At 40.6% G+C, this 13,557-nt stretch overlaps 1 protein-coding gene across 1 annotated transcript; it reads left to right on the top strand.

Moving 5' to 3' along the window:
* Window positions 1-8,294: 8,294 nt before the first annotated feature.
* On the top strand, window positions 8,295-10,944 carry LOC121573320 (hatching enzyme 1.2-like). Its single transcript, XM_045214488.1, has 9 exons — window positions 8,295-8,405; window positions 8,509-8,548; window positions 8,708-8,785; window positions 8,874-9,026; window positions 9,152-9,269; window positions 9,437-9,615; window positions 10,012-10,093; window positions 10,256-10,380; window positions 10,658-10,944. The coding sequence occupies exons 1-9, from the start codon at window positions 8,337-8,339 to the stop codon at window positions 10,675-10,677; spliced, it is 864 nt and encodes a 287-aa protein (XP_045070423.1). The 5' UTR covers window positions 8,295-8,336; the 3' UTR covers window positions 10,678-10,944.
* The last annotated feature ends 2,613 nt before the right edge of the window (window positions 10,945-13,557 follow it).

Raw genomic sequence — 13,557 nt, 5'->3', positions numbered from 1 at the left:
CTCTGGGTCTGAACACCTCCCTCTGCAACTGGATCCTGGACTTCCTGACGGACCGACCCCAGGTGGTGAGGGTAGGCAACATCACGTCCTCCACGCTGACCCTTAACACAGGGGCCCCACAAGGGTGTTTGCTTATTCCCCTCCTGTACTCCCTGTTCACCCACGACTGTGTGGACACACGCGACTCCAACACCATTATCAAGTTCGCTGACGTAACGACGGTGATAGGCCTGCAACAACCTCTCCGTCAACGTCAGAAAGACCAAGGAGCTGATGGTGGACTACAGGAAATGGGGGGGCGAGCACTCTCCCATCCACATCGACGGCACGGCAGTGGAGCAGGTAGACAGCTTCAAGTTCCTCGGTGTCCAAATCACTAAAGACTTGAAATGGTCCAAACACACACAGACAGTCGTGAAGAAGGCGCGACAGTACCTCTTCCCCCTCAGGAGGTTGAAAATATTTGGCATGGGCCCTCAAATCCTGAAAGGGTTCTACAGCTGTACCATTGAGAGCATATTGACTGGCTGCATCACTGCTTGGTATGGCAATAGCACCGCCCTCGATCGCATGGCGCTACAGAGGGTGGTGTGGACAGCCCAGTACATCACTGGGGCCGAGCTCCCTGCCACCAGGACCTCTATATCAGGCAGTGTGAAAAGAAGGCCCAGAAAATTGTCAAAGACCCAGACCACCCAAGCCATAGACTATTTTCTCTGTTGCCGCACGGCAAGAGGTACCGGTCTATCAAGTCTGACACCAACAGGCTCTTAAACAGCTTCTATCCCCAAGCAATACGATTGATAAATAGCTAACAAAGCTACACAGACTGTTTACCTTGTATCTTTATTGACCTTTTATTTAAATATTTGCACGGTCTCTATGCACACCACAGGAGGCTTTTGAGGGGAGAACGGCTCATAAAAATGTCCGGAACGGAGCTAATGGAATGTCATGAAACACATGGAAACAATGTCTTTGATGTGTTCGATACTATTCCTCTCCAGCCATTACCACGAGCCCGTCCTCCCCAATTAAGGTGCCACCAACCTCCTGTGATGCACACTCACAGGGCCCTACACACTCACACACACTGTCACTCCAACACACACACAAACACTCACTCCAACATTTGCTCATCAGTGGAGGCTGCTGAAGGGAGGACGGCTCATAATAATGGCTGGAACGGAGCAAATGGAATGGCATCAAACACATGGAAAGAATGTGTTTGATACCATTCCATTTATTCCGCTCCATCCATTACCACAACCCAAATTAAGGTGCCACCAACCTCCTGTGATGCACATACAATTTATACTGACTCTACACACCCGCACTCCCACTCACATGCAAGCTGCTGCTACTCTGTTTATCTTATATCCTGTTGCCTAGTCCCCTTACCCTTATACATATCTACCTCCATCCCTCCAGTATCCCTGCACATGTACATTTGGTATTGGAACTTACTTTTTAAATACTTCCTGTATAGTCCTCTGTAGCTCAATTGGTAGAGCATGGCGCTTGTAATGCCAGGGTAGTGGGTTCGATCCCCGGGACCACCCATACGTAAAAATTTATGCACACATGACTGTAAGTCACTTTGGATAAAAGTGTCTGCTAAATGGCATATTATATTATATATAGTATGCTTGCTTTTATATTTCCTATTCTTATTTCTTGTGTGTTTTTTCTAATAATACATTATTATTGATTATTGCATTGTAGGGTTTTGAGTTTGCAAGAAAGGCATTTCACTGTACTTGTGCATGTGATATTACAACTTTTCCAGCAACTTCACCCAGCCATTGAAGAGGAGTGGGACAATATTCCACAGGCCACAATCAACAGCCTGATCAACTCTATGCGAAGGAGATGTGTCGCGCTTCAAAAGCCAAATGGTGGTCACACCAGATACTGACTGGTTTCTGATCCAGGCCCCTATTTTTTTTAAAAGGTATCTGTGACCAACAGATGCATATCTGTATTCCCAGTCATGTGAAATCCATAGATTAGGGCCTATGGAATTTATTTCAATTGACTGATTTCCATATATGAACTATAACTCAGTAAAATCGTTGAAATTGTTGCATGTTGCGTTTATATTTTTGTTCAGTGTTTGTGGATGAATGTACTTCTGCCAGATGCCTTTTATAAACAATTTGCTCTGAAGACCATTGCACTACGTTTTTACCCATTGAATACCATTCAAAAAGCCTTCAAATGTTCAAAAACTACAAGGCTACTTCCTGGAAAACGACGAGCCACTTTCATATGGTATAGTGCCTGATATGGTTTCCAGTTATGGGGCCCAATGTGGAAGAAAATGTGACTTTGGGATGTTTGAGATTAGTGTGGGAAACGCTGGGCTAATGATATTTGAGGGCCATCTCCGCAGATGAGAGTAAAGTACAAAAGCAATACAATTATGTTGGGCCGCCCGCTGCAGAATAGTGCTTCGTTATTGGACAAATTCAGTATCCCCCCCGTTTCACACCGTTTCAAAAAGTTTTTTCAATACTGAACACAACCCTGTTCTCAATTGGTCCAGTAGGTGGTAGTGTTCACCTAACTGTGATGACAAGGTTTGATCATAAGTCTATGGATGGAATTCCCAGTTGGGAGACAGGATTTTCTCTGGGGATTTTTTCTTAACCCTCAATATTTATTATTAAACTGTACTCTATTCTAGCTTTTCTGCTACTACACTGTAGTCTACATTTAATTTATAGGCTACAATGACTCTACACATCTTATGTTCCATAATCCAATCTGGACAGTAGCCTCAGCAAGCACTGTAAACACTTAATTAACAGAACTAACAGGACTAAATTACTTGGTGTTACCTTAGATTGTAAACTGTCATGGTCAAAACATAGATTCAATGGTTGTAAAGATTTGGAGAGCTTTATCTGTAATAAAGAGATGCTCTGCTATTTTGACACCACACTCCACAAAGCAAGTCCTGCAGGCTCTAGTTTGATCTTATCTTGATTTCTGTCCAGTCATATGGTCAAGTGCTGCAAAGAAAGACCTAGTTAAGCTGCAGCTGGCCCAGAACAGAGCGGCACGTCTGATTGTAGGCAGAGGGCTAATATTAATACTATGCATGTCAGTCTCTCATTGCTAAGAGTTGAGAAAAGACTGACTGCGTCACTTCTTGTTTTTACAAGAAACATTAATGTGTTGGAAATTCCAAATTGTTTGCATAGTCAAATAAAGCAACACCTCATGGCACAATGCCTCTCCCCATGTGACCTACTTGTTGTGTGTATGTACTGACATGTATGTGTAACAGATAGATGCACACACACTACATGTTAATGTTTTTAAATGTATGTAAATTGTAAAGTATTTTGTCTGTAATGTGTTTTTCGTTATGTGTCGGACCCCAGTAAGACAAGCTGTTGCCATTGGCGTCGGCTGGGTATAATGGCGCCGGAGGAGATGGCTGCTGTTTTACGGGCTCCTAACCAATTGTGCTATAGTGTGTTTTTCGGGTTATTTGTAACTTATTTTGTACATAATGTTTCTGCCACCGTCTCTTCTGACCGAAAAGAGCTTCTGGATATCAGGACAGCGATTACTCACCTCGTACTGGACGAAGATTTGATCTTTAACAAGTCGGACGCAAAGGATTTACTACAGACACCCGACAAGGCCCAAATCCCCGTCATTCGCATGAAAAAGAGACGAAGATATCGAGGACGTAGGTCTGGGTGCCTTGTAAGGATCTGACGGCGAGTGGGTCATCTGCCACTACCATTAGTCCTATTAGCCAACGTACAATCATTGGATAACAAAACAGACGAACTACGATCACGGATATCCTACCAACGGGACATTAAAAACTGTAATATCTTATGTTTCACCGAGGCGTGGCTGAATGACGACATGGATAACATACAGCTGGCGGGATATACGCTGCATCGGCAAGATTGAACAGCTGCCTCCGGTAAGACAAGGGGTGGCGGTCTGTATATATTTATAAACAACAGCTGGTGCAATAAATCCGATATTAAGAAAATCTCTAGGTTTTGCTCGCCTGAGGTAGAGTATCTCATGATAAGTTGTAGACCACACTATTTACCAAGAGAGTTTTCATCTATATTTTTTGTAGCTGTCTATTTACCACCACAAACCGATGCTGGCACTAAGACTGCACTTAATGAGCTGTATAAGGCCATAAGCAAACAGGAAAACGTTCATCTAGAGGCGGCTCTCCTAGTGGCTGGGGACTTTAATGAAGGGAAACTTAAATCCGTTTTACCAAATTTCTACCAGCATGTTAAATGTGCAACCAGAGGAAAACACACACAGAGACGCGTACAAAGCTCTCCCTCGCCCTCCATTTGGCAAATCTGACCATAATTCTATCCTCCAGATTCCTACTTACAAGCAAAAACTAAACCAATAAAGAAGTGGTCAGATGAAGCAGATGCTAAGCTACAGGACTGTTTTGCTAGCACAGACTGAAATATGTTCCGGTATTCTTCCGATGGCATTGAGGAGTACACCACATCAGTCACTGGCTTCATCAATAAGTGCATCGATGATGTCGTCCCCACAGTGACCGTACGTACATACCCCAACCAGAAGCCATGGATTACAGGCAACATCCACACTAAGAAGGGTAGAGCTGCCGCTTTCAAGGAGCGGGACTCTAACCCGGACGCTTATAAGAAATCCCGCTATGCCCTCCGACGAACCATCAAACAGGCAAAGTGTCAATACAGGACTAAGATTGAATTGTACTCCACCGGCTCCGACGCTCGTCGGATGTGGCAGGGCTTGCAAACTATTACGGACTACAAAGGGAAGCACAGCCGCGAGCTGCCAAGTGACACGAGCCTACCAGATGAGCTAAATTACTTCTATGCTCGCTTCGAGGCAAGCAACACTGAAGCATGCATGAGAGCATCAGCTGTTCCGGACGACTGTGTGATCACAGTCTCCGTAGCTGATGTGAGTAAGACCTTTAAACAGGTCAACATTCACAAGACCGCAGGGCTAGACGGATTACCAGGACGTGTACTCCGAGCATGCACTGATCAACTGGCAAGTGTCTTCACTGACATTTTCAACCTGTCCCTGACTGAGTCTGTAATAAGCAGACCACCATAGTCCCTGTGCCCAAGAACACTAAGGTAACCTGCCTAAATGACTACCGACCCGTAGTACTCATGTCTGTAGCCATGAAGTGCTTTGAAAGGCTGGTCATGGCTCACATCAACACCAAACCCTAGAACCACTCCAATTTGCATACCGGCCCAACAGATCCACAGATGACACAATCTCCATTGCACTCCACACTGCCCTTTCCCACCTGGACAAAAGGAACACCTATGTGAGAATACTATTTATTGACTACAGCTCAGAACACCATAGTGCCCTCAAAGCTCATCACTAAGCTAAGGACCCTGGGACTAAACACCTCCCTCTGCAACTGGATCCTGGACTACCTGAAGGGTAGGTAACAACACATCTGCCACGCTGATCCTCAACACTGGGGCCCCTGAGGGGTGCGTGCTCAGTCCCCTCCTGTACTCCCTGTTCACCCATGACTGCATGGCCAGGCACGACTCCAACACTATCATTAAGTTTGCCGACGTCACAAAAGTGGTAGGCCTGATCACCGACAACGATGAGACAGCCTATAGGGAGGAGGTCAGAGACCTGGCCATGTGGTGCAAGGATAACAACTTCTCCCTCAACGTGATTAAGACAAAGGAGATGATTGTGGACTACAGGAATAGGAGGACCGAGACGCCCCCATTCTCATTGACGGGGCTGTAGTGGAGCAGGTTGAGAGCTTCAAGTTCCTTGGTGTCCACATCACCATCAAACTATCATGGTCCAAACACACCAAGACAGTCGTGAAGAGGGCACGACAAAGGCTATTCCCCCTCAGGAGACTGAAAAGATTTGGCATGGGTCCTCAGATCCTCAAAAAGTTATACAGTTGCACCATCGAGAGCATCCTGACTGGTTGCATCACTGCCTGGTATGGCAACTGCTCGGCCTCCGACCACAAGGCACTACAGAGGGTAGTGCGTACGGCCCAGTACATCACTGGGGCCAAGCTTCCTGCCACCCCAACCAGAAGCCATGGATTACAGGCAACATCCACACTAAGAAGGGTAGAGCTGCCGCTTTCAAGGAGCGGGACTCTAACCCGGACGCTTATAAGAAATCCCACTATGCCCTCCGACGAACCATCAAACAGGCAAAGCGTCAATACAGAACTAAGATTGAATTGCCCCCCTCTTTTACGCTGCTGCTACTCTCTGTTTATTATCTATGCATAGTCACTTTAACTCTACCTACATGTACATATTACCTAAATTACCTTGACTAACCTGTGCCCCCGCACACTGACTCTGTACCGGTACCCCCTGTATATAGCCTCGCTACTGTTATTTTACTGCTGCTCTTTAATTAGTTGTTATTTAAATTTTTTACTTTTACTTATCTGTTTTTTACTTAACACTTATTTTTCTTAAAACTGCATTGTTGGTTAAGGGCTTGTAAGTAAGCATTTCACTGTAAGGTCTACACCTGTTGTATATGGCGCATGTGACAAATACAATTTGATTTGATTTGATTAATGGGGATCCTAATAAATCGAATAAAATAATCTAAAAAAAAAAAAAAAAACAGAAGGGCATTCAAATGGAAATTGTTATTTTAACCACAGTGCCATCATTCACATAATGATCTACTTCACCTTGCATAATGGAAGATAAAACAGACATTATGTAATTGTGGCTTTGATAGGATTTTGGTTATAAATAAAACATGACTAAATGGCTCAGAAACACAAGACAGTAGTGACTGTGTTAGTTAGATCAACAAGATGGTAGGTAGCAACTTTCTTATCATTGTTCTTAAATACTCTCACAATTAAATGCTTTTTTCGATGGTCACCTGAGTGTTTGGAGAATGTGGGTTGGAGTTGGGGAGGGATGTTGTGAAGGGGTTGAGGAGGAACACTGCCCATCCATTTGACAAATGTACAACTATGTTATGAACATAGAAAAAGCTTTAAATATGCATTTTGTTGACTATTACTTTATGTAAAGTTAAGTTAATTTTTTAGATTTTATAGTATATTTATATTTTATTTTTAATGTATCTTCTATCTTTTATTTTATCTTTAATGTATATTTTTTGTACAAAAAATCATGTAAAGTCATGTAAAATCATGTAAAGTCTCTGAGTTTTTTCTGGATGAGTTTCTTCATGTGGGTGTGCAATGAAACCACAATGATGTGCAATTAACTGAAGATATTTTAAAATACTTTTTTTGCTGTCTCTCACATGGTAGAGGTTTGATATGATGACAACATAATGTACAATATTTCTTTCCTTCTGTGTTTTTAACATTAAAACTCCCATGGCCAGATTGAATACCTTTGCAAGTGTGTGCTCAAACCTAAAATCTGCAAACATTATGCAACAGTTTTCACAAAGACAATACAGGAACAAAGCAAAACATTAAGGGTAGTATTTCAACATTGATTTCATAACATAAACCACCTTTCGAGAGTTTGCATAACAGTCTCAACCTGCCAAATGCCATCTGCATCTGTCATGTCTGCATAACGTTCACTGATACCTATGTAACCTCCTAACTGGACTGCAATAGAGTTTGAATATGGTGTTACTGACCAAGTTCTCAAGTGACCATATAATGAGACCCCATTATTGGTTCTTGAAAACGTATATGGCTGCATAGGATCAAAATATACTACAAAATATTTGTAATCACATACAAGGCTCTTCATGGCATGGCCCCTTTACTGCTTTAAAACTACATCCCCACCAGCATCCTCAGAAACTCTGGCTCTTCTGTCCAAGTCCAAATATCAGACATGGGGCATATGGACTGCCCACCTGAGAAATATCAGTCAGGCTACTATTCTGTCCTCTTAAAAGTAATTTTTCTTTAGTGAAAATAAATCTCATTACTGTGTGACCTGAGTGTTCTTATTCCTTTATGCAAGCTCTCATTTAGTTGTTTCCAATATTTTAGTTCAATGGCATCCTTCCGTTATAGTGCAGTTGTATAGTATTTATCTTATTAATTACCCATGACATATAAGCGTGTGCAAGATTATAACTGACTGGACATCACAAAACCACATTCCCAAGATTTGAGAAACATTTTTTTTAAACATCTTGAAGCAAGACTTTGGTTGAATTGGTTAACATCTGCTGTGCTTTTGCAATTTTCCAATATACTGAGAGACCACAGCATCTGTCAGCCTACAGTATATAAACTGCGGGTCTATCATGTTCACAACAGACTGATCCTGGGCATCCTGCAGTCATTCACCATGGCACCCGTCTTCGTGCTGACTGTTTTCATCGCTGTTCTCTGCTCAGTTCAGGGCCGATCTACATGGGTAAGGGTCTATCTGAGACTATTGGGAAAAAGCTTTGCATGATGCTGAATTATGTGACTTTTAAACAAATTTGAACATATTTCCTTCTGCTATTGCCATACAGAAAGCTTCATTTGAAAGGAGTGAAGATGACATGGAAATTGGTATGCTCATCCTGTCTTTATAAGCATTGTATCATGTCATCTAAACCTGGTTTTATTAATCATTCATTGTTATAATGTAAATTACATATATTATCTTATTATTATATTAGTTATTAAGGACACAGTTGCATTTAAGATCATTTTTATCCCATTCTACAGACAGCACCAGAACCAACAGCATTGAGGAGGATGAATTTTCTGCTTCAACCCTCATTGAGAAGGCCAACAAAAATCTTGGTAAGGCAGTCTGTATGTTCCTACTCTATATTTAATGACATCAAGAATGAAAAACAGATAATAACCTTCACTTGGTGTTGTTTTCTAGGACAAAGACTTGATGAGCCACTAGTCATGTTTGGGGACATCGCAGTAAATACTGGGTTCATGAACGCTGACCCCTGCACAGCTCGTGGCTGCAAGTGGCAGAAGTCCTCTGATGGGAACGTTTATGTGCCCTTTGTGATCTCTAATGAATACTGTAAGTATTTTGTTCTCTGAAATGAGTTTATGCTGAGCCTAATGGTTTGGTTTTACTATATTATATGAGTCTGTGTGCACGTGTGTGTATTGAGTTTCGGACTTTCTTATCGCTCCATTGAGCAGCGGCCCGGGAGAGGTCCGTAATTGAAGGTAGCCTGCAAACCTTTGCTGCATCAACCTGCATCCGATTCTTTCCCCGAACCAATCAGAGGGACTTTGTGGACATCCAGTCTCAATCAGGGTATGACCACTGCACATTACATTGCTAGGCCTGTTATACTTGTCTTCTGCCACTCTTATTTACTTAGTATTTACTTGACTATATACTTTACTGTTATTGCTACATACAAATAATACTCTATCGCTTTTAGAAATGACCTTGTCTTCCGTATACACCCTTGTTTGCAGCTGTTTCTCGTATATTGGACGCCGGGGCAATGGCCAGGTGGTGTCTCTTAGTAGGAACGGATGTGTCTTTCTGTCTGTGGTGCAGCATGAACTGCTGCACGCCTTGGGCTTCAACCACGAGCAAACACGCAGTGACCGTGATAGCAATGTTCAGATCCTGACTCAGAACATTATTCCTGGTTAGTGCTTTCTACGTCCATGGATGCTGGCTTTAAAATATATATATCTTGAAACAATTTCATAGGGAAATAATAAATACTATTGTGTACAACATATGTAAATATTATTCCTGCCCATTTTGAGTAAGAAATCTTAGTAACACTTTAATAATATTAATGGAAAAGCTTGATTAAACTATTTATAGTGTACTACTATTTGATTATAATAATAATACATTAGTATTTAATTATTTGTAAACATGTAGAAACATTGACAAGGATTTGTAAGCATTATAAGCTTTACAATTAATAAGCATTTATAACATTCATAATCTGTAAAGCATTTCTTTATAAGCTTACTCATGAAAGTTATTATAATGTGTAAGAAAATTATTTATCATACATTTTCCATCCTAGGAATGGAATTCAATTTCATGAAGATCAACACCATTAACTTGGGTACTCCATATGACTATAATTCTGTCATGCACTACTCAAGGTAAGTTGAGGGAATTAATATAAAGGTTTTCTTTACTACAATAACAGCTGTAATGTTACATAAAATAAGATAAATCATTTTCCCTTTCATAGTCTACTCATGTCATCCTCTAATTTCAATTGATGGCGTGAGAGCTTTCTGCCCTATGTTGTCTGGTTCCAGGTTTGCCTTCTCCAGGAACACACAGCCCACCATTCTTCCAATCCCTGACAATAATGCAGTTATTGGCAGAGCAACTCAGATGAGCCCGATTGATATTCTGCGGATCAACCGTCTCTACAACTGCAGTAAGTGCTATTTTAAGAAGACCTGTTTATCATAACTGTGAAGAATAAAAGTTGTGATTATTGTACCTGCCTGTAAGCTTCACCCCATCGTCGCTCAATCAATTAGAAATATTTGGGAATATAGTATTTGAATTGAACGTAGTAATATTCAGTTTTTATACTGTTATAAATGGGTGTACAGCTTATTTTTTAAAGCCTTGAGCACCATCAACTCAAAAGGCAGTAATACAGTATGTTAATTCTAATTATATTTTCTCTTTCCCTTCTCTTTTATTAGCGGGACAGCCGTTGGAGTGATTTGATAAGTGCGATGGTAGAGCGTCTGCTGAGGATTGTAACTGCAGTTATAGCTTGCTTTTCGACTTTTGAACATGAACTCAACAAATGATATGTAATGCTGAAAGAATGAATTGAGATGCAGATAACCATTTTTTGTGCAAGTATATCTTTACGTCTGTATATCAGATCGGACATAGCTTATCATAGATAGAACATTGGTATGGCAAAGCAAAGTACTGTAGACTACTGAAGCATTATCACAATAAACATGTGTAATAAGGTGTATTTGATAGAACGCTCTATGTTTGTTTTGGTTTATGTTGATTTTTCTGATTGCAAATGGTACATTGATGGTGATTATCATATAACGTGCACAGGTGTCCAATTGGTTTAGTGAGTAAAACTAAAACCTTTTGTATTTTAACAAGTCTATCTCACCAAAGCCTACAGTAATAACACACGTCCCAACTCCCACACGCACAGAAAATCCTTTATTATACAGGATAAAGGAAATTTAACTTTTGCATTTTGGAAGTCTGAAACAACGACATGAGGGAGCACATTCAATGATAGTAGCCTATTTATTTTTTCGGTAACACTTTACGACAAGGTTCCATTTCTAAAGGGTTTATAATGACGTTATTAAGGATTGTTTAATCATTTGTAAAGGCATTATAGACCATTAATAAACGGTTATATCGCATCGGTCAAAATAGTGCAATAACTAGTGAGTTTTTGCCAAATAGTGAGCCAATATTTACCTCCAGTTATTAACCATTTATAAATGCACTTACAAATGCTTATAAGATTAACCCTTATGTATCATCATGCAACCTTATTTTCAATAGTTGCACAGTTGAACAATAGCTATTTTCTCACTTTTGGGTGTGATGTATTGGTGCTCTGTCCCAGGAAGAGAAGAGGTTGGTTTTAATGATGTGTCTTGACCCACCTTTGAAACCCTGATGCCCTGGCCAAAGTAGTATCCAGGATATTATTCAATCATCATTCCTAGTATATTACCCCTTACCAGATTATATCAACACACATAATACCTTCGGTTGGTGAAACAGTGGAGGAGCTATCATCTCACAACGTTGAATGTTTTGGTCTTCATACCCACTATTCATTGACTGAATATGTTTAACAACGTGTTGAATCATCTCTCATGTATGTAGTGATGATTACCCAACACTGCCTATAAATACAGTATGTCTAAGCTCTGAGGGAACTCTCAAATCATTTATAAATTATTTACCCACATGTATACAGTAACTGCTAAAAGTATACCTTATTTTAAAGTGACAGACCAACAAACATTTATAACTGAGTTATCAACATTTATAACTGCTAAAAGTATACCATATTTTAAAGTGACAGACCTATGAACATTTATAACTGAGTTATCAACATTTATAGCTGATAAAATTATACCTTATTTTAAAGTGGCAATCCACTGACCATTAATGTTACAGGAGGGGGTCGCAGTTCCGGAGCGACCCACTAGGTGTCATCCTCCAACAACCTTAGGCACCTCCTCACTCACAGTCGGGACTAATCATCATCCTATTGGTGTCACCTGTGTCTATCTGTTCACCTGCGTATTTATGCCCTCACTTCCCTGTGTTCCCTTGCTCAGTTTTCTCTGCTAGTTTCTTGATGTCAAGCAGTACGAATCAGTGTCTGATCACGAGACGGAAGTACAGGTACATGAGAAGTGTTCTCCCTGTTTCATTGTTGTTTTCAGTCATAGTTAGTAGTTCGTATTTTTGCTGTCAGACTGTTTTTGGAGACCAATTTGCTCCACCTTTATTTTTCATGATAAGTCCGTTATTTTGTATCCTGGCTTTGGGACCACAAGGAAAGATCCTTGTTTCACCATCTTTGCCTACTGCCTACTGTCTATCCTGCACCGCACCTGGGTCACACCTCACACCAACCCTTACACATTAACAAATGAGTTAGCAATATATGTAACTTCAAAAAATATACCTGAAAAGAAAGTGGAAAACTTCTGGCAATTTATGAATGAGTTGCAAATATTTATAACGGCATATAATCTCCTCAAATATGCAATACACAGAAAGAACAAAATGTAATTTAATAGAAGGATACATTGGGATTTTTTGTTGATTGCAGTGTCTCAAAATCTGTAGCCTATCATTGGTATACTATGACTAAAATGACTAAAATGGATGACTAAAATGTATAGGCTACAGATTAGTAACCCATGTTACATCAGATAAACAGGGGTTGTATTTTCTCCCCTTTTTAACATTCCCCATCAGATAAACTGGGGTTGTATTTTCTCCCCTTTTTAACATTCCCCATCAGATAAACAGGGGTTGTATTTTCTCCCCTTTTTAACATTCCCCATCAGATAAACAGGGGTTGTATTTTCTCCCCTTTTTAACATTCCCCATCAGATAAACAGGGGTTGTATTTTCTCCCCTTTTTAACATTCCCCATCAGATAAACAGGGGTTGTATTTTCTCCCCTTTTTAACATTCCCCATCAGATAAACAGGGGTTGTATTTTCTCCCCTTTTTAACATTCCCCATCAGATAAACAGGGGTTGTATTTTCTCCCCTTTTTAACATTCCCCATCAGATAAACTGGGGTTGTATTTTCTCCCCTTTTTAACATTCCCCATCAGATAAACTGGGGTTGTATTTTCTCCCCTTTTTAACATTCCCCATCAGATAAACAGGGGTTGTATTTTCTCCCCTTTTTAACATTTCCCATCAGATAAACAGGGGTTGTATTTTCTCCCCTTTTTAACATTCCCCATCAGATAAACAGGGGTTGTATTTTCTCCCCTTTTTAACATTCCCCATCAGATAAACAGGGGTTGTATTTTCTCCCCTTTTTAACATTCCCCATCAGATAAACAGGGGT

Source organism: Coregonus clupeaformis, unplaced genomic scaffold (genome assembly GCF_020615455.1).
Source record: "Coregonus clupeaformis isolate EN_2021a unplaced genomic scaffold, ASM2061545v1 scaf0266, whole genome shotgun sequence".
NCBI lineage: Eukaryota > Metazoa > Chordata > Actinopteri > Salmoniformes > Salmonidae > Coregonus > Coregonus clupeaformis.
The sequence above is the reverse complement of the archived record's forward strand: the minus strand, read 5'-3'. Positions and strand labels throughout refer to the sequence as shown.

What these genes read in the sequence shown, in the direction of transcription:
- LOC121573320 (XM_045214488.1), top strand. Translation starts at nt 8,337, where the DNA reads ATGGCACCCGTCTTCGTGCTGACTGTTTTCATCGCTGTTCTCTGCTCA. An exon ending in TTCAGGGCCGATCTACATGG is followed by an intron (nt 8,406 to 8,508) that starts GTAAGGGTCTAT and finishes ATTGCCATACAG; the next exon opens with AAAGCTTCATTTGAAAGGAG. An exon ending in CAACCGTCTCTACAACTGCA is followed by an intron (nt 10,381 to 10,657) that starts GTAAGTGCTATT and finishes CTCTTTTATTAG; the next exon opens with CGGGACAGCCGTTGGAGTGA.